Source organism: Bos indicus x Bos taurus, chromosome 16 (genome assembly GCF_003369695.1).
Source record: "Bos indicus x Bos taurus breed Angus x Brahman F1 hybrid chromosome 16, Bos_hybrid_MaternalHap_v2.0, whole genome shotgun sequence".
In the NCBI taxonomy this organism is placed as follows: Eukaryota; Metazoa; Chordata; class Mammalia; order Artiodactyla; family Bovidae; genus Bos; species Bos indicus x Bos taurus.
Window position 1 is genome coordinate 34,728,798 of NC_040091.1, and position 18,826 is coordinate 34,747,623.

At 41.4% G+C, this 18,826-nt stretch overlaps 1 protein-coding gene across 6 annotated transcripts in view; it reads left to right on the forward strand.

Annotated features, from left to right (window-relative positions):
- Positions 1-4,004: 4,004 nt before the first annotated feature.
- The window catches only part of RGS7 (regulator of G protein signaling 7), a 486,265-nt gene continuing 471,443 nt past the window's right edge, over positions 4,005-18,826 (forward strand). For 2 of the 6 annotated variants that reach the window (XM_027564728.1, XM_027564730.1), the window contains exons 1-2: positions 4,005-4,165; positions 5,373-5,502. In XM_027564728.1, the coding sequence (XP_027420529.1) occupies positions 5,425-5,502 (78 nt within the window). In that variant the 5' untranslated portion in view covers positions 4,005-4,165; positions 5,373-5,424. Of the gene's footprint in view, positions 4,166-4,305; positions 4,408-5,372; positions 5,503-18,826 lie in introns of those variants that run through there. The other 4 variants (XM_027564734.1, XM_027564731.1, XM_027564729.1 and 1 more) reach the window with 4 other exon arrangements.

Genomic DNA, 18,826 nt, shown 5'->3' on the forward strand with positions numbered 1-18,826 from the left:
ACTGAAGCGACTTGGCATGCATGCATGCATGCAGGGTTTTACTAAGGATTAAATGAGATAACCTAAACACTGTATTGCTAAATATAAAAATTACTTATCATATTATTATTATTAGATGCTTCAATTCATTTAGTTAACGTGCACCTACTGTGTGCCAGAAACTGTACTATGCCTGGGATGTTGCACAGCACTGAGATAAACAGACAGTATCCCGCCTATCATGAAGCTGATCAGACACCAATTAGACATTCAATAGAGATGTTAAGATGGCAGTTGACAGACTGGATTTCAGAGCATGAGTCTACATGAAAGGAATACATTTGGGAGTTATTAGTATTTAGGAAGCATTTAAAGGTCTGAGTCTGATTTATCTCACCTAGGGAGTACTCATTAAATGAGAGACGTAGAGGCGCAAACATTGGGATATGAGGCATTTTAAAATTCAGAGGTGAAAAAGATAAAGAGGAACAAGCAATGAGGCTGAGAAACAGCAACCAGTAATGCAGAAAAGAAATAAAAAGGTATAGAGGAAATGAGAGAAATAGGTGAGGGAGATTAAGAGGTACTTACTTTCCATTTATAGTAGTATGGTGGTTTAGTTGTGTCTGACTCTTGCCATGCCATGGACTATAGCCCACCAGGCTCCTCTGTCTGAGATTCTCCAGGCAAGAACACTGGAGTGGGGTGCTATTTCCTTCTCCAGGGGATGTCACGGGTATAAAATGTACAGTGTGGGACATGTAGTCAATAATTATTTAATATCTTCATATGGTGAGAAATAGTAACTAGTCTGACTGTGGTGATCATTTTGAAATGTATAGAAATATTGAATCACTATGTTGCAACAGGAACTACACAGCCTTGTAGGTCAGTTTTACCTCAGAAACAAACTAGCACGTGAACACATTCAAAGAAAAACAGATCAGATGTTGGGGGTGAGGAAGGGGAAGCAGATGAAGGTAGCCTAAATGTACAAATTTCAGCCACAAGATAAATAAGTACTAGAAAGGTAATGTACAACAGGGTAAATATAATTAACACTACTGTACATGGTACATGAAAGTTGTTAAGAGAGTAAATCCTAAGAGCTTTCACCACAAGGAAAAAATAATTTTTTTTCTTCCCCTTTGCATCTATGCGATAATAGATGTTCATTCACTAAGTTTACTGTGGTAATCATTTTACAACATACGGAAATAAAATCATTATGGTGTACACCTTAAGCTTATATAGTGCTGTATGTCAATTATGTCTTAACAAAACTAGAAAAAAAAAAAAATAACAGCCAGTGGTACCCTGATAAGCAAATGTAGAAAGTTTTTGAGAAAGTGAGAGGCATAAACTTTAACTTATAAGTCGATTCACATATTGCGAAATGACCATTGATATAGTAACAAGGAGATTATTGTCAGAATAGAATGGGTTCAAGGCAGAATGAGGGAAGAGGAAGTTTTTGGTATAAAAGCAGAAAAATAGGACAAGAGTAAGTGGGAAGTGTGACAAGGGAGAGTTTACACATGCCTATATCTGTATCTATGTATAGATGCCTTATGTACATATCTTATGTGAGATAGTCTACATATAGATATTGACATATAATGGGTAGATAGATGGATAGGGTATATTTTATACTTTATGCATACAACTGGTGCATATTTTACACCTCATTCATAAAATATAAAATGTTAGCTCTTTTCTGTTAGTTTGCTGATTGATGGGAATGTTCCATCAGTGCTAAGCTTGGGTGAGACCCCACTAATGGGATAAAATCTCTATCTTGGGATGTGAGGGAGAAACTGCTTCTTTCAGGCAGTCCTCCTTAACACAGTATTAACCAGAGACATATTAATACATCTTTTGTTACCAGAACTTTATTGACCAGAGACGTATTAATATCTCGTACATAACAAATCGCCAGCCACAGGTGTTAGTTTCTGAAAATATCCTACAGTCAATAATGAGTTAAGAGAAAAATGTTCAAACTGAGTTCAGTTCAGTTCAGTCACTCAGTTATGTCCGACTCTTTGTGACCCATGAACTGCAGCACGCCAGGCCTCCCTGTCCATCACCAACTCCCGGAGTCCACACAAACCCATGTCCTTTGAGTTGGTGATGTCATCCAACCATCTCATCCTCTGTCGTCCCCTTTTCCTCCTGCCCTCAATCTTTCCCAGCATCAGGGTCTGTTCAAATGAGTCAGCTCTTCGCATCAGGTGGCCACAGTACTGGAGTTTCAGCTTCAACATCAGTCCCTCCAATGAACACCCAGGACTGATCTCCTTAAAGATGGACTGGTTGGACCTTCTTGCAGTCCAAGGTACTCTCAAGAGTCTTCTCCAACACCACAGTTCAAAAGCATCAATTCTTCGGCGCTCAGCCTTCTTTGTAGTCCAACTCTCACATCCATACATGACCACTGGAAAAACCATAGCCTTGACTAGACGGACCTTGGTTAGCAAAGTAATGTCTTTGCTTTTTAATATGCTGTCTAGGTTGGTCATAACTTTCTTTCCAAGGAGCAAGCATCTTTTAATTTCATGGCTGCAATCACCATCTGCAGTGATTTTGGAGCCCAGAAAAATAAAGTCAGCCACTGTGTCCACTGTTACCCCATCTATTTGCCATGAAGTGAATATGCCCAATTACTCTTTCCAAACTTATTAATCCAATTCATCACAACTTCCCGGAATTGACTGAATGAATGGCAAGAGAGAGGGGCTGAAGGGGACGAGGCAGGTTTTGGCTACAGTAAGAAAGTTAAGCACATATTTAGAGAAGAAGTAGAAAAAGTGGCAATTTTGCTGAAAAAAATCACAATTTCCAGAGCACACGAGGGAGATGGTCAGACTAGAGTGTGTGTAACATAGTTTGGGCTAGGAATCTCTGCCCTGTATTATTCAGAAAAGAGGGTAGGTTGAAAAAATACATGTTTCCTGGTTAAAAGCTGACAGGAGCTAGGCGGGACTGAGGAAAGGCACTTGAGGACACGGCCCTGGGTTTACTTTGATGGGCTCTCCTGACCAGTTGTAACTTCCATTCTTATCTAGGATGTTAGGAAGAGGCTAGCTTGATTATTTTGTGTTTCTCCCCAACACCTGGCCCAGCTGTGGAAGGAAAACTTCAGATATTTTTAACTTCACGACCCTGCCCCTGAAAGCCAGACACACTACTTTCTTTACTATAATTGGGACAAAAGTGATTTTTCTTCTTAATGTCACTCTAATCCTTACAGAAGAACTAGTGACAGCCACCTGAAGAATAATTATGGGGGAATCATCACCCTACCCTCATTCTTTGAAAACTGCTGGAGGGTGAGAGTTAAGTGGGTGACAGGTCCTCTGAGCATCTCCTGTCTAAAAGACAAACCAGATATTGCGACTATACCTTCATTGTAACAGGTGGCAAGATGTGCACTTCGAGTTGGCAGTCTCCAAATCGTTTTCCATTTCTCTAACTTAGGAGGAAGCTGTGAAATTTGCAGGCAAACGGACTGAATGACTCATTCGATCCTGGACATTTCCTTCACTCCTAGGATGTCTCAATATCCCTCTACTCCCGTTTTTAAAGCATAACGATAATCAGTCATCTGCTACCCTCGCAGTGTCAGCGTAGTCACCGGGCACGTGACCAAAGTGGCCCGCAGCAAGGGGCTACCTCCATTCCTGCATGCCTCCATCCATCCATCCACCCACCCACCCATCGCCCTTTCGGTTCTCCGGCTTAACACTCCCATCTCCAGGCCTTCAGCGGCGCGCACACCGGCGAGTCGGGTGTGCAAGGGCCCGGGTTGCACGCGCCTGGGGGCAGGGCGGCCACTTTCCCTGCCCGAGACGGTGGGGCGGCAGAGGAGACGGGGCAGCGAGGCCGCGCGGAGCCGAGCCCCCCGAACCCCGCCCGGCTCCCCTCCCCGAGCCGGCACCTAGGGACGCCGGGTCCCACGTGACAGTCCCCTCCTCCCTCCCCAGTCGCGCGCACGGGCCGGGCGTCTCGGTCCCGCGCGCGCTCGTGGTCCGGGAGCCCGGGAGCCAAGCGAAGGAGGGAGCGGTGGAGCGCGGGCCGTCAGAGCCCTGTGCCCGCGCGGAGGTGATGAAGCTGGCCGCGCGCTGACACCGCCGCACCCAGCCGCCGGGAAGCAGGCGCCTCGGGCCGCGACCTTGAGGAGGAGGTACGAGGCTGGGCACGGGGATGGGGGTGGGCTAGGGCGGGGGCGGAGGTCGGAGGCGGTGCCCCGGAGCCCCGCGCCCGGGTCCGCGGGCTGACACCGCCGCCGGCCCGGCTCCAGTGCGCGGCTCAGGCTCGCCTGCCATTTGCTGCCGCCGCAGGCGAACCGGGCTTGCTTGTTTTCCCCTCTCTCTCTGCCTGGTCGCTCCGAGGCTTCCGCAGTTGGCGCTGCTCACGGTGACCCAGGTAATTGCCTGAAGGGCCGACCTCCCACCTGGTCTTGTTGCCAGGACACCTTCTCCGCCTTCTGGCCGGGGTTGGTTAGGGTTACGCCGCGACTTCCGAAGCCCAGTTGGGCCGAGGGGAGAAGCAGCAGTGGCCCGGCAGTGCAGGCAGGTGAAAGTCGAGGAAGCTGCCTTGACTCTGTGCGGGAGACCTAGGGGAATGAAGAGGAAACACATGACTGGAGAATGGCCCAGGAATGGGCCTCTGATGCGCTTGCATGCGGGGAAACTAGACAGACACCTGGGAGAAAGTGCTGCCACAGGGTGTAGCCTTTTTAACCACTCGGGGAGGGAGGGGGGAAACACCATCCGGTGGAGATGCAAGTATTGGGAGAGAAGAGAACTCTGTAGGATGGAAATGGTAACCGTGTTTATTTTTTTTTTTTCCAGTGAGCCTCAAACACTTTTAAAAATGAGTATCCAGAAAATCAAGTCAATTAAAACCCTAGTCAAATGACAATTTTAACTAAAAGATTGTCATTTCTTACAATTTCCTGGGAGTACTGTAGGTGTAAATTTTGTTTTTTTTTTAATCTATTTCTGTGCTACTTTCTACAAGCCAGCCCCAGCATGTAAGCATGCTCCAATGTTGGATGGGGGTGATGAATCAAGAGTCAACCTGCTTGGATAGTTAGGGAGTTTGGGATGGTCATGTACACGCTGCTGTATTTAAAATAGATAACCAACAAGGACCTTTGTACAGCACATGGAACTCTGCTCAATGTTATGTGCCTGCCTGGATGGGAGGGGTACTTGGGGGAGAACGGATATATGACTGAAGAGCTTCACTGTTCACCTATAACTACCACAACATGGTTAATCGGCTGTACTCCCATACAAAGTAAAAAGTTTAAAGTTTGGAAAAATAAGAGTCAACCTTCTTAAGTACTACCATTAAGAACTCACTGAAGTCTCTGTCTCTTGCAGGGTAGACTGACAATTCCTGTATCTGAGAGTGGACCACCGGGTGTGTGGTGACATGGCCCAGGGGAATAATTATGGACAGACCAGCAATGGGGTGGCAGATGAATCACCCAACATGCTGGTATACAGAAAGGTAAGGATTTCTTCACTTTTCTGGAAAAAAGGAAACTTCTGGCTTCTTTGAATTTTTCTTTCCCCCCTCAGATCAGAGTATCTATCAGTTTTGTGACCTTAAAAATTCTCCAAATCCTTAATGACTGCATACTATACTTGAGGATGAGCTGACATTCTCAAGTAATGCATATGTATAGAGACATAGTGAAGTACACGAGGCTACTGATACTCTGTTCTCACACTTTCTCTGTGGATCCTACATGGATGAAGCTGTACTCAGCAGCAGCAGCAGCAAATTTGGACATCCCACATATTTTGTTTGTCATATACAGGATTTTATAGTATCTGTAATAGTTTTTAAAAGCTTTTTCTAATACTCTTCCTAAGCTTTTGGGTTGTAATGATCATACAGATGTATAACATTTTAGAAATGAAAGAAGACTACATTGCATTCCTGGGGCAAGAGTGAATGTGGCTATGTATGTATGGGTGATTTAATAATTTTGCTTCTAACTAAATAATTCCAGTTTCTTTTTTTAAATCTTAGCTTAAGGTATTTTTTACTTTGTGTTATTTTTATAATTTTACTTATGGGTATTTATGTTCTAGTGCCATATGCCCATTAAATAAGTCTTTATATTTTAGAAGCTTTTTTTCCCTCCAAACTGATCTGACAGCTTTATGCATTTTATAATGATGCTGTCAACACCAAATTTCTAGATATTGAGCCACCATAATAAAGATGTATTTGAATAGTGTATGTGCTTCAGAGTGGTTGCTTAGGTAAATTCTTTCTGGTTAGAATCAATAATCTTAACTAAAATTAAGGAAGCAGCATTCTTCATTTAAATTCTGGTACAGAACTTACTGCATTTTCTGGGGGATTATTTTTCTTTAGCATATTATTTGTAGTGCTTATTGGGGTAGGATTTCTTTAGTTAACACTAGCAGTGGTAAAAAGGAAATTGGGCCTGGAAAACCAAGAAAACTGTTAAAGATTTTAATTAGTATGAGCCCATTGAAGAGTCTAGGATGAGTTTACTAGAGGATCAGAACTGGTTATGGAGAAAGATGAAATGCTTTCCACCTTGACCTGTACTAAATCCAGACTTTCCTTCATTGTGGCCCAATGTCATTAACAGGTGCTGATGATACGTGTTTGCGGAAATCTTGTTATTGTTTCTATATGAATATGCATGGATATCCTGATGGTGCTAATCTTGTAGACTGTAGTATGTTGTGTACCTGTAAATGCAGGGGTGTGTGTGTGTGTGTGTGACAGCACAGTAAAACTTTTTCTTCACAGGGAACAAAATTGCCTATTTTAGTCTTAAAGTATCCCGACTGAATAAATCAAGGAAATAATCCCCTTGAGCTTAATTATTACTATTCTATTCCTATACTGATTGAAATTATTGGATATTTGCCCATTCTATATAAATTCAGTTAGGAGAAGACCTATTTTGGGGCAAGTTACGTGTTTCTAAAGAAGTTGTAATATTCCTTATTTTTTTGTATGACTTTGAATATTGTAATATGAAAGATATGAGAATTGTAAATTCTATCTTGTAGGTTTGTGCAGTGTTGAGAGTTGGACTTTTGTAAAATTACTAAGTTAGCTATTTTTGTTAGGTCAAACACTGTATTCTCCATTTCTCTATAAATGATCTGAGGCTAAATTGATTGGACACCTAACAGTTATCTTGATTAGAAATAAACAATATGATATCAATCTGTGTGTCTCATTTAGTCAGTTATCATGAGAATAAGTGAAAACTGAGGCTAGGAGTTTTATAGATAGTTATTGGATTATTTAGTGTACCTAAGGTTCGTACTGCTAATTTTGAAACATTAAGTTGTTGTTTAGTATCAAACTGTCATTATGGTTACTTAAAAGTGAACAGGCTATGATGACTTCATAGCCTGGGGAGAGAATGTAATTATTTTTCATTCTTTTAAGCCTTGCTGTTCTGTTGTGTAAGCTTGGAACTGCTTGTGCTACTTCTTTTGCCCTCCTTTGTTTAGGGTAGTGACACATATAATTAATTTCTAGAAAAGATTTCCCTGAGAAATCCTTATTAGAAAAATGTAACTCCAGTAAATTTTACTCATAATGCTTAATTATGGGTTGCTTGTCTATCCTTTTATTTTCTGAATGTATATATTTTTTGTTTTTGTTTGTGACACAAATAATAATATTAATACATAAATACCAGATAATTTATATAAAGAAACACAATGTTCTTGGTTATCATTTGCTGGTTACCAAGTCTCATGGTCTGTCTCTGTAGGCAGATATACATCATGACATCATGTGACCATTTAACTTCTGTTTTTTTGTATCTTATGTGGGCTTTGACATTTAATATCTTCTCAGTAGAGACAAAATTTTAATGTGAAGAACAGCAGAGTAGTTGGAGGAGGGTTGTAGGTTAACTTCATGTATTAGAATATTTCAACTGGTGGACTTGCATAAAAGAATAAGTGATATGTTACAAATGCTAAATCAAAGGTAAGGAAAGAATTTCAACCTCACAGTGCCTTGCTTAGTATCAGTGAGGAGAATGCTTGGGGAAATTGCTGTTTTATTGATTTATGCCAATTTTCCACTTCTGGTTAATTGTGGAAACATAGCATTTAAAGTGGGCTCTGAACTAGAAGTGTTCATGGTGTTCTCACTATTTCCCTTCCCTGCAAGCCGCCCAGGATTCAGATGGCTTATACCTACTAAAGATATGCATGCACTAATTCCGTGTTCTCTTGGTAAGTTATGTATGAGGTTTAGGAACGTTCTCATGTGGGATAGGAAACAGTGAATGGTTGTCAAAGTGGAATACACAAAAGAGCTGGGGTTTGTGAATTTCTTGTGTTGGTCTGATGTCCCTCCACTATGATTGCCCTCATACGGATTATTGTGGTTCCTGCAAATAATGGGAACATTCCAGGAATCTTTTTTTCCATGGAGAATTCCTTTGTGATATTATGGGGAAAATGTACAATGGGTAGAACTATGATCTTCCAGGTAGAGTGAGCGCTACCTTTGTAAAAGCTGCAGGCATTACTAACACTGTTACTGACCAGGGTTCTTGGACTCCTTAATCAATAGAAATTGATAAGATTCCAGATGAGAAATTCAGGCAAGATTTTATTGGCTTTAAGGCTTTATTGCTTACTCCCCGAGGTGGAGCAAGGTAGCCCATTAAATGGGATGAGGGTAAGGATGAACGTGTGGTTTGGACTGGACAGATGCCTTGGGTGGTCTGCCAGCCCCCTTGGTGGGGCTGTGTGCAGGGATCATGCACAGTACCCGGGATGCCTCAGAAGTGGCAGCTGGGTTTTTGGTCTTTTTGTATCTTGTTCATAATTTGCCAACTGCATATGTACGCAGTTATTTTTAGTGTCTTACAGTTTCTTTATATTCTGTTGCTTGAGATGAGCAGATGAGGAGATGTGCAGGTGCAAGCATTACAACAAAGGGTCCCAGGTCCCAGACCCAGCCTGTCTCAACACTGCTTCACAGTCAGGGTTGGTACCTGCAAATCAGTCTTGGATATTTGCTGGTACCTTTTTGACTTAATATGAGGACTCTTTGTAGGCTTCGTTTGATAGCAGAGGTACATTTTAAAAAATCATATGGACAAAATATTATCCTTAGCAATTTTTCAATTCATAATGTTGCTTTTTCCACAAGCAAGTGATGAAACTAGAGTGGTTATGTCATTTTATATATATGAAAACATTAACAAATGTATAAAATGTGAGGCTTAACCACTTTTAGTAGTGGGACTTCCTAAGTTCCCTTCGGTAGGCCTTAACTAGAATGGAATAGAAATAAATCAACTTCCTGAAGAAGAGACCCACCTAGCTCCAACTCACCCTGGATTCAGATTAGCTTCTTGAAATGTATGTAGAGGTGACAACTCACGTGTCAAACACTGCTCTCTTTCTTGGTCTTCTCATTCCTGGGGTACTGGCTGTGAAGGATTGCTGAGCTAGAACCCGAGATGATAGGGAGACACATTCTAAATTTGGTGTCTGGCCAGTATGCTGCCCACCAGACAGCATACATCACTTTTCATCCAGAAGCTGACATTCCTAAACTTGAAAAACAAAATATCTAGGGCACCTTGTGGGCCAGTATTTCAAATTGGCTGGCATGCTGGCTTCATACTAGCAGGAATGTTCAGAATGACCAATAATTTCTGGTGTTATTGCAACAACCATTTATGCTCCAGCTGTCAGAAAAGAAAAGGAAAATATTTTCCTCATTCACTGTTTTAGTGGAATGAACACATCTTTTGGAAAGAGCAAATGTATAAAGTTCACGATACCTCTCCCCTCCACAAGCACCCTGACCTTTTCCCTCACCCATTCTCTCTTCCCTTCCTCTCTCTTTGTTGTCCATCTAGTCACTCTCTTTCCATTTGTTTCTTCCTTTTAATTTTTCTTTTCAAAGAAGACCTAAGGGTGAAGATATAATTTTCCCTAAGATGCTGCTCATTTTAATTGTGAAACAGAAAGTTATGTTTTGGAGGTGAGAGCAGGTACCAGCCTTGTTTTGACTACCTCTTAGGCACAGACACTCAGATGGGTGCTTTTAAACTTGGTATCATATTGTGGTTGTGGCAAAGGGTTAGTCTTGAAGGACACACTTCAGTTCAGTTGCTCAGTTGTGTCTGAGTCTATGTGACCCCATGGACTGGCTTCCCTGTCCATCACCAACTCCCAGGGCTTGCTCAAACTCATGTTGGTTGAGTTGGTGATGCCATCCAACCATCTCATCTTCTGTCATCCCCTTCTCCTCCTGCCTTCAATCTTTCCCAGCATCAGGGTCTTTTCCAATGAGTCAGCTCTTAGCATCGGTGGCCAAAGTACTGCAGCTTCAGCTTCAGTGTCAGTCCTTCCAGTGAATATTCAGGACTGATTTCCTTTAGGATTGCCTCGTTTGATCTCCTTGCAGTCCAAAGGACTCTCAAGAGTCTTCTCCAACACCACAGTTCAAAAGCATCAATTCTTTGGTGCTCAGCTTTCTTTATATGTGACTATTGGAAAAACCATAGCTTTGGTTAGCTGGACCTTTGCTGGCAGTATCTCTGTATTTTAATATGCTGTCTCGGTTGGTTATAATTTTTCTTCCAAGGAGCAAGCGTTTTATAATTTCATGGCTGTAGTCACCATTTGCAGTGATTTTGGAGCCCAAGAAAATAAAGTCTGCCACTGTTTCCATTGTTTCCCCATCTATTTGCCATGAAATAATGGGACTAGATGCCATGATCTTCGTTTTTTGAACACTGAGTTTTAAGCCAGCTTTTTCACTCTCTTCTTTCACTTTCATCAAGAGGCTCTTCCTCTTCGCTTTCTGCCATACGGGTGGTGTCATCTGCATATCTGAGGTTATACTGACATTTCTCCCAGCAGTCTTGATTCTAGCGTGTGCTTTATCCAGCCCAGCATTTCTCATGATGTATTCTTCATATAGGTTAAATAAGCAGGGTGATGATATACAGCTTCGATGTACACCTTTCCCAATTTTGAACCAGTCTCTTGGTGTATGGCCGGTTCTAACTGTTGCTTCTTGACCTACATACAGGTTTCTCAGGAGGCAGGTAAGGTGGTCTGGTATTCCCATCTCTTTTAAGAATTTTCCACAGTTTTTTGTGATGCACACAGTCAAAGGCATTAGCGTAGTCAATGAAGCAGAAGTAAATGTTTTTCTGGAATTCTGTTGCTTTTTCTGTGATCCAATGGAGATTGGCAATTTGATCTCTGGTTCTTCTGCCTTTCCTAATTCCAGCTTGAACATCTGGAAGTTCTCTGTTCACATACTGTTGAAGCCTAGCTTGGAGAATTTTGAGCATTACTTTGCTGGCGTGTGAGATGAGTGCAATTGTGCAGTAGTTTGAACATTCTTTGGTGTTGCCATTCTTTGGGATTGGAACAAAAACTGATCTTTTCCAGTCCTGTGTCCACTGCTGAGTTTTCCAAATTTGCTGGCATATTGAGTGCAGCACTTTCACATCATCTTTTCGGATTTGAAATAGCTCAGTTGGAATTCCATCACCTCCACTAACTTTGTTTGTAGTGATGCTTTATTGAAGGACTGAGATGGCTCTATTTTTGAAGAGTAAGATGCGACAATTGGCCTTTCTTACATAAAAGATGTAGGGGAGCTCTCAGCCCAGTCAGAAGATCACCTCTGCTGATTGCTTTGACCTAGACATTGCCTTGGGAAGCTCTTGCTGTAGTCAGTCTGTTCTGTGAAAACAGCTATATCTGCAAGAGAGGGGAGTGACTTGTTTTCCTCTTTGGAAAAGAGTGAGTCATAGACATCACTAGTTTCTTAGTGGCGATTTAGCTGACATTTTCAGCATTAACTCAGTGCATTTGTCTTTTCAGGATTGTCCAGTCTGGTCAACCTTGAAGTTGTCACGTTTCTCCCTCCTCAAGCTCTTTTATGAAAAATAGGCTTTGACATTTTTGCACTTTCATTATCTTGATCTGTCCTTGTATAGGGTGCTGCTGCATGTTAGTGTAGAATATTTATAGGTGATAAAAAGAGAAAGGTCTGTTAGAAAACAAAGGAATGTTTGCAAATGGATAATCACAAAAGGCATTTAGGTCCTCAGATTTCTAAACTAGGGGCTCAGAGGGAAGGCAGGCATCTGTGCCATTTCTAGAAAATTCCAGAATGAAGTGTCTTCTGAATATATGACTTGAAAGCTTCTTCCTAAAGGATGTGTCTGCTATAAATATAAGTTTAATCTGTTTGAATCAGATGCAGACCTGTTTTTTCCCTCAGTGACACTAATGCGCCCTGAGATAGAATAGGACCATCATTTGTGATACTTCTGAGAAGTAGACAGAGATGTTTTATGAGTAATAATTTAATCATGAATTTTGGATAATAATTAACATTAGCTTGAAGCAAGGAAGCCTTCCATTGAGCTTTTTTCCTCACCAATTGTTGCTTGTCAGTGCTATTTGTGGAATTAAGATAAGGATTTGTGGCTTCAGTTTTATTTCCTTCCTTTCTCACCTCCAGCCTAACCGAAATCTTAATTGATCAGAGGAAAGTGCAGATGCAGAAAGGAGAAACTATGTAGAGGTTTTTAATGCCTTATAATAGCCTTTGTGGCTTTGTTGAGTGATGGAAGCAGGGTATATTTAGGTAGTATGGTTGATGGAATGGGATCACTGCAGAGAATATGAAATTATTTTGGATTTGGATATTTAGTGACTTAATAAATGTTAAGTCTCCTTGAAAACGATATTGCAGCACAAGTAATTGGCCCTTGCTCTCCCTTTCTCCCTGTACAAAGGAGGCATTTGAATGTCAGTGTTATGGAGGCTTCTATCTTACAAAATATCAATCTAATTATAAAATAATTGTAAATGTTAAAGTGGGTACGCAGTTCCTCAGGGAAAAAAAGACCCACTTCTCTGACATTTGCCCAAGGCAATATGAAAATTTAACTTACCCTCCTTTTAATTCCCTTTGTCTTGTGTCTAATTCAATTAACAAAGGTCTCAGGACATTGGAACTCTAATAGACAATCATGAACTTGATTCCAGTTCCATTAAAATTGCCGCTTGGCCTAGGCTAGAAAGAATTTGGGCTGAGGGGCCTATCCAGGGAAATAAGTTGTTGTTCTGTCTTCTGGAAAAATATATAGGAAAATGGTAGCTGTGTGATATTAGCTGGGTTCTTAACAGTAGTCTAGGAGCCTTCTTATTTAGGTTCTTTCTAATGATTAGCATGTAAAATTCTCTTTAGGAGTCAGTGTGCTAAAGTAGAAGCATGTGCACTGCAGCTGAGTGGTTTTCATTTTAAATCATGACTTTGCCCTTGTTTAGCTCTGTAGCTGTGGGTTAGCAACCTGCTGCTGCTGCTGCTGCGGCTCAGTTGCTTCAATCGTGTCTGACTCTGTGCGACCCCATAGACGGCAGCCCACCAGGCTCCCCCGTCCCTGGGATTCTCCAGGCAAGAACACTGGAGTGGGTGGGTTAGCAACCTAACTCCCTTCATTTCAGTTTTCTTACATGTAAAATGTAAAATAATAAAAAATAAAAAAAAGTTTCCTTCATAGAGCTGTTTGATGATAAAGTGAGTTCGCCTGTTCAGTTCAGTTCAGTTCAGTTCAGTCGCTCAGTCGTGTCCGACTCTTTGTGATCCCATGAATTGCAGCACGCCAGGCCTCCCTGTCTATCACCAACTCTCGGAGTTCACCCAGACTCACGTCCATCGAGTCAGTGATGCCATCCAGCCATCTCATCCTCTGTCGTCCCATTTTCCTCCTTCCCCCAATTCCTCCCAGCATCAGAGTCTTTTCCAATGAGTCAACTCTTCGCATGAGGTGGCCAAAGTACTGGAGTTTCAGCTTTAGCATCATTCCTTCCAAAGAACACCCAGGGCTGATCTCCTTTAGAATGGACTGGTTGGATCTCCTTGCAGTTCAAGGAACTCTCAAGAGTCTTCTCCAGCACCACAGTTCAAAAGCATCAATTCTTCGGCGCTCAGCCTTCTTCACAGTCCAACTCTCACATCCATACATGACCACTGGAAAAACCATAGCCTTAACTAGACGGACCTTTGTTGGCAAAATAATGTCTCTGCTTTTGAATATGCTATCTAGGTTGGTCATAACTTTCCTTCCAAGGAGTAAGCGTCTTTTAATTTCATGGCTGCAGTCACCATCTGCAGTGATTTTGGAGCCCCCAAAAATAAAGTCTGACACTGTTTCCACTGTTTCCCTATCTATTTCCCATGAAGTGATGGGACTAGATGCTGTGATCTTCATTTTCTGAATGTTGAGCTTTAAGCCAACTTTTTCACTCTCCACTTTCACTTTCATCAAGAGGCTTTTGAGTTCCTCTTCACTTTCTGCCATAAGGGTGGTGTCATCTGCATATCTGAGGTTATTGATATTTCTCCAGGCAATCTTGATTCCAGCTTGTGCTTCTTCCAGCCCAGCATTTCTCACGATGTACTCTGCATAGAAGCAAAATAAGCAGGGTGACAATGCACAGCCTTGACGTACTCCTTTTCCTATTTGGAATCAGTCTGTTGTTCCATGTCCAGTTCTAATTGTTGCTTCCTGACCTGCATATAGGTTTCTCAAGAGGCAGGTCAGGTGGTCTGGTATTCCCATCTCTTTCAGAATTTTCCACAGTTTATTGTGATCCACACAGTCAAAGGCTTTGGCATAGTCAATAAAGCAGAAATAGATGTTTTTCTGTTAAACAACCTCAATAAATGTTTCAATAAATGCAATAATAATAATAATATAATTATGCAATTATAACAATGTATAATATGTCATAGTTACATTATATATTATAATTCTAATAATTATTCTTTCCCTATTACTATTTAATGAAACACATTGTATATGCCATAGGGTCCAGTATGTTGCTATATTTTTTGATATTGGTAAAAATGTGAACATTTTAACCACTCCCAGTCATGTCTTTCTGGTAGTTAAAGGCAGATTCTGTAGGATGCTGTGGTAATACCATTTTTATGAGACAGTGAGTGTCCTAACTTACATTCTATATAGCTAGCTTCTTCTAATTTTAATAAAGCCTTTGAATTATTATCTAATATATATTTGAAGTCTGCACAGTGTTTTAGATATTACATAAACTAAATAAAGTCTTTGCCTCTGGAATTTCAGAGGTGAAAAGAAACTAAGAATTTATCTACTTTTCAATTTTGCAGATTATGAAATTTAAGATCAGAGGAGTAACATGATTGGTCTAAGTCACACAGGATGAATTCAGGTCTTTATTTGTCTTTCTGTGTTATGTGTGTTTCTCTATCTTTCTCTTAAAATAAATGCAATAAGTCTTGTGTTTATGATTTAGTTTCAGTAAGAAATCAGTGTCCTGGTTACGCTGTGGCATCCATGATTATTCCCGGATATTTAATCACCACTATAGTAGATGACTAGATTCCCTTTTCCCTTCAGCTATAGTTTAGCATTTGAAGCCCCAGGAATAATATTGAGAACTAGTCCTACCTACTCTGGTAGTAGTTTTGTTCTTGATTTAATCCTGACTGGAAGTTCTAGGCTGATGAAAACCCAGAATTTGATGTTCTGTGGCAGCACTGCCCAATAGAGCTTTCTATCATGATGGAAATATACTATGTACTGTCTAATATAGTAGCCACTAGCCACAGAGGGCAGTTGAACACTTGAAATGTGGCTAATGTGACCAAGGACTTGAATTGTAAATTATATTTAATTTTAATTAATTATAATTTAAATTTAAATAGTCCCCTGTGGCTGGTGGCTATTATATTTGATAGCACAGTGATTATGGAATAAAGCCCATAGAAAAAGCGGTATCAAAGAGAAAAGATAAAAGAGAAGGCTGTACTTAGCTTGAGACTTGGCATGCAGTGCTTGCAACAACGTTGCAACAAAAAAACTGTTCAACAAACAATTTTTAAAAATTATAGTACAGATGTAAAGCTTTAAAGGAGAACCATGGCCTGCTAAGGAAATATTAGGAGATATTGTAATAAATTACACTAAAGGTTTATGTTTTGGTTTTTTTTCTGCCATGTGGAAACTGGAAGTGGTCTGCAGAGGGTGGCCCTCCAAAGGTCAGATGATAGAGGTTGTTTTGCAGCAAGACTAAAATCTGCATGCACGACTAAAATCTGCTTGCACCATGAGTATCCCAGGAAGTGCACTTGCAGCATCTCAGGTGGTTTACTAATGTTGAAAGCATTCTAATTAACCTGTGTATCTTATGGAGTCTCAGACATGCATTGTAGCCATTCCAATTCCTGTTAAGACTGAGGGGAAAACCAGAGTTCTGGGTATAAGGGATTTAAAGTGGTTGTAATCCTTGTTGAGAATTTAAAATTGGGGTATAAAGAAATCCAGTTTTTTAAAGCTTACTTCTTTTCATATACCTCAGAATGTTGAAGGGAAGGCAGTAGTCTAGGGAAAGTAGTTAACTCATGATGAAGTGACCGAGTCTCCAAGTCAGATGAGCTAGATGTGAACCCCTGCTCTGCCCCTGATTGGCTGCATAAGTCTGGACAAGTTTGTTAACTTCTCCTAGAGACTACTTTTACAGAATCATTGAAAAGATGAACTGTAAGTGAGAATGTTTGACTGAAAGTGACTGACAGGTTATGCTACAGACTCTTTGGGAATTGTGGAAGATACTGAGGTTCCTTGCAAGAATAAACTTTGCTATACTCTCCTTGACCAGTCTTCCCAGTTTGCTGAGTGTCCCTATGGCCATAGGTCATTTAGAAGCCCAACTTCCCCCCAGTTGGCCATTGATGGAAGTTCTCAAGATTGATATATATCTACATGACCATCTTTGGCCATACAAAACCTTTTGGAATGTCAGGCAAACTGGTTCAGTAGAAAGTTTTTCTCTAGTACAGAATCTAGGGAAAGTGTTCAACTTTAGTATTTAAAATGATGTATACCAAAGCATTTTGAAGGAAATTAAGTATCACATAGAACATATTATTACTCATATTTCTCTTGGTAAACTTTTTAAAATACATTTTTTTTCCCTGGAAATCAGGGCTATTTGTCACTTGCTCCAAGGTTTATATTTAGTATTTTGGGTTTTGACTTTCAGTTTATTGTTAATTAGAAGAGTTGTCTTTTATTGAGTGCTTACCATGTGTCAAGGCCTTCATGTATATTATCTGATTTCCTTAAAATATGTTGCATGTTGATTATTACCATCCTGTTTTTCTAATAAGAAACCTGAAACTGACATACGCAGACTAAGTGGCTGTCCAAGATTGCTCAGGGATTAGTAACAGAGCTGGTGAGCTCCATGAGGATGGAGACTCCTATCTTCAGTGCTATGTTCACAGCACCCAGAGATGGTATAGTAGATGTTCCTGAATACTGAGTGCCTAAGCACATGATCAGTGAATGAACAAATGAATGACTGCACAAATGAATGAATGCTTGACCCAAAGTCTGCATTCTTGCCTCTTCACTGTGTTGCTTTCATTTAGATTAGTGAATGGATAGCATGTTCAAAATTCAATTCTGTACACCATACATACATTGAGCCTCAGCTATGATTGAACCGTGTGGTGGGCCTTGGGATTAGAGTTGTGAACTAGACAGATAGGGGTTTGAATCCTCAATGAGCTTACTTTACAGTGGTGAGGTCAGATGTCAGATAACTTACTGAAGAGTGATTACTGCTGTTCTCCAGTGGACCACATTCTGTCATATCTCTTCACCATGACCCACCCATCTTGCCCCATGGGCATGGCTTAGTTTCATTGAGTTAGACAAGGCTGTGGTCCTAGTGTGATTAGATTGACTAGTTTTCTGTGAGTATGGTTTCAGTGTGTCTGCCCTCTGATGCCCTCTTGCAACACCTACCGTCTTACTTGGGTTTCTCTTACCTTGGGTGTGGGGTATCTCTTCACGGCTGCTCCAGCAAAGCGCAGCCGCTGCTCCCTACCTTGGACGAGGGGTATATCCTCACTGGCACCCTTCCTGACCTTCAACGTGGGATAGCTCCTCTAGACCCTCCTGTTCCCCGTAGCCATGGCTCCTTGGACATGGGGTTGGTCCTCCTGGCCACCACCCTTGGCCTCTGGCATGGGGTTGCTCCTCCCGGCCGCTGCCCTGGCCTCGGGCGTGGGGCGTGGGGTAGCTCCTCCCACCCGCCGCCCCTCACCTTGGACGCTGGGTATCTCCTCTTGGCCGCCCCCCCTGACCTCGGACGCGGGCAATGCAAAGAAATAGAGGAAAACAACAGAATGGGAAAGACTAGAGATCTCTTCAAGAAAATCAGAGATACCAAAGGAACATTTCATGCAAAGATGGGCTCGTTAAAGGACAGAAATGGTATGGACCTAACAGAAGCGGAAGATATTAAGAAGAGATGACAAGAATACACAGAAGAACTGTACAAAAAAGATCTTCACGACCAAGATAATCACGATGGTGTGATCACTGACCTAGAGCCAGACATCCTGGAATGTGAAGTCAAGTGGGCCTTAGAAAGCTTCACTACGAACAAAGCTAGTGGTGGTGATGGATTTCCACTTGAGCTATTCCAAATCCTGAAAGATGATGCTGTGAAAGTGCTGCACTCAATATGCCAGCAAATTTGGAAAACTCAGTAGTGGCCACAGGACTGGAAAAGGTCAGTTTTCATTCCAATCCCAAAGAAAGGCAATGCCAAAGAATGCTCAAACTACCACACAATTGCACTCATCTCACACGCTAGTAAAGTAATGCTCAAAATTCTCCAGGCCAGGCTTCAGCAATATGTGAACCGTGAACTTCCTGATGTTCAAGCTGGTTTTAGAAAAGGCAGAGGAACCACAGATC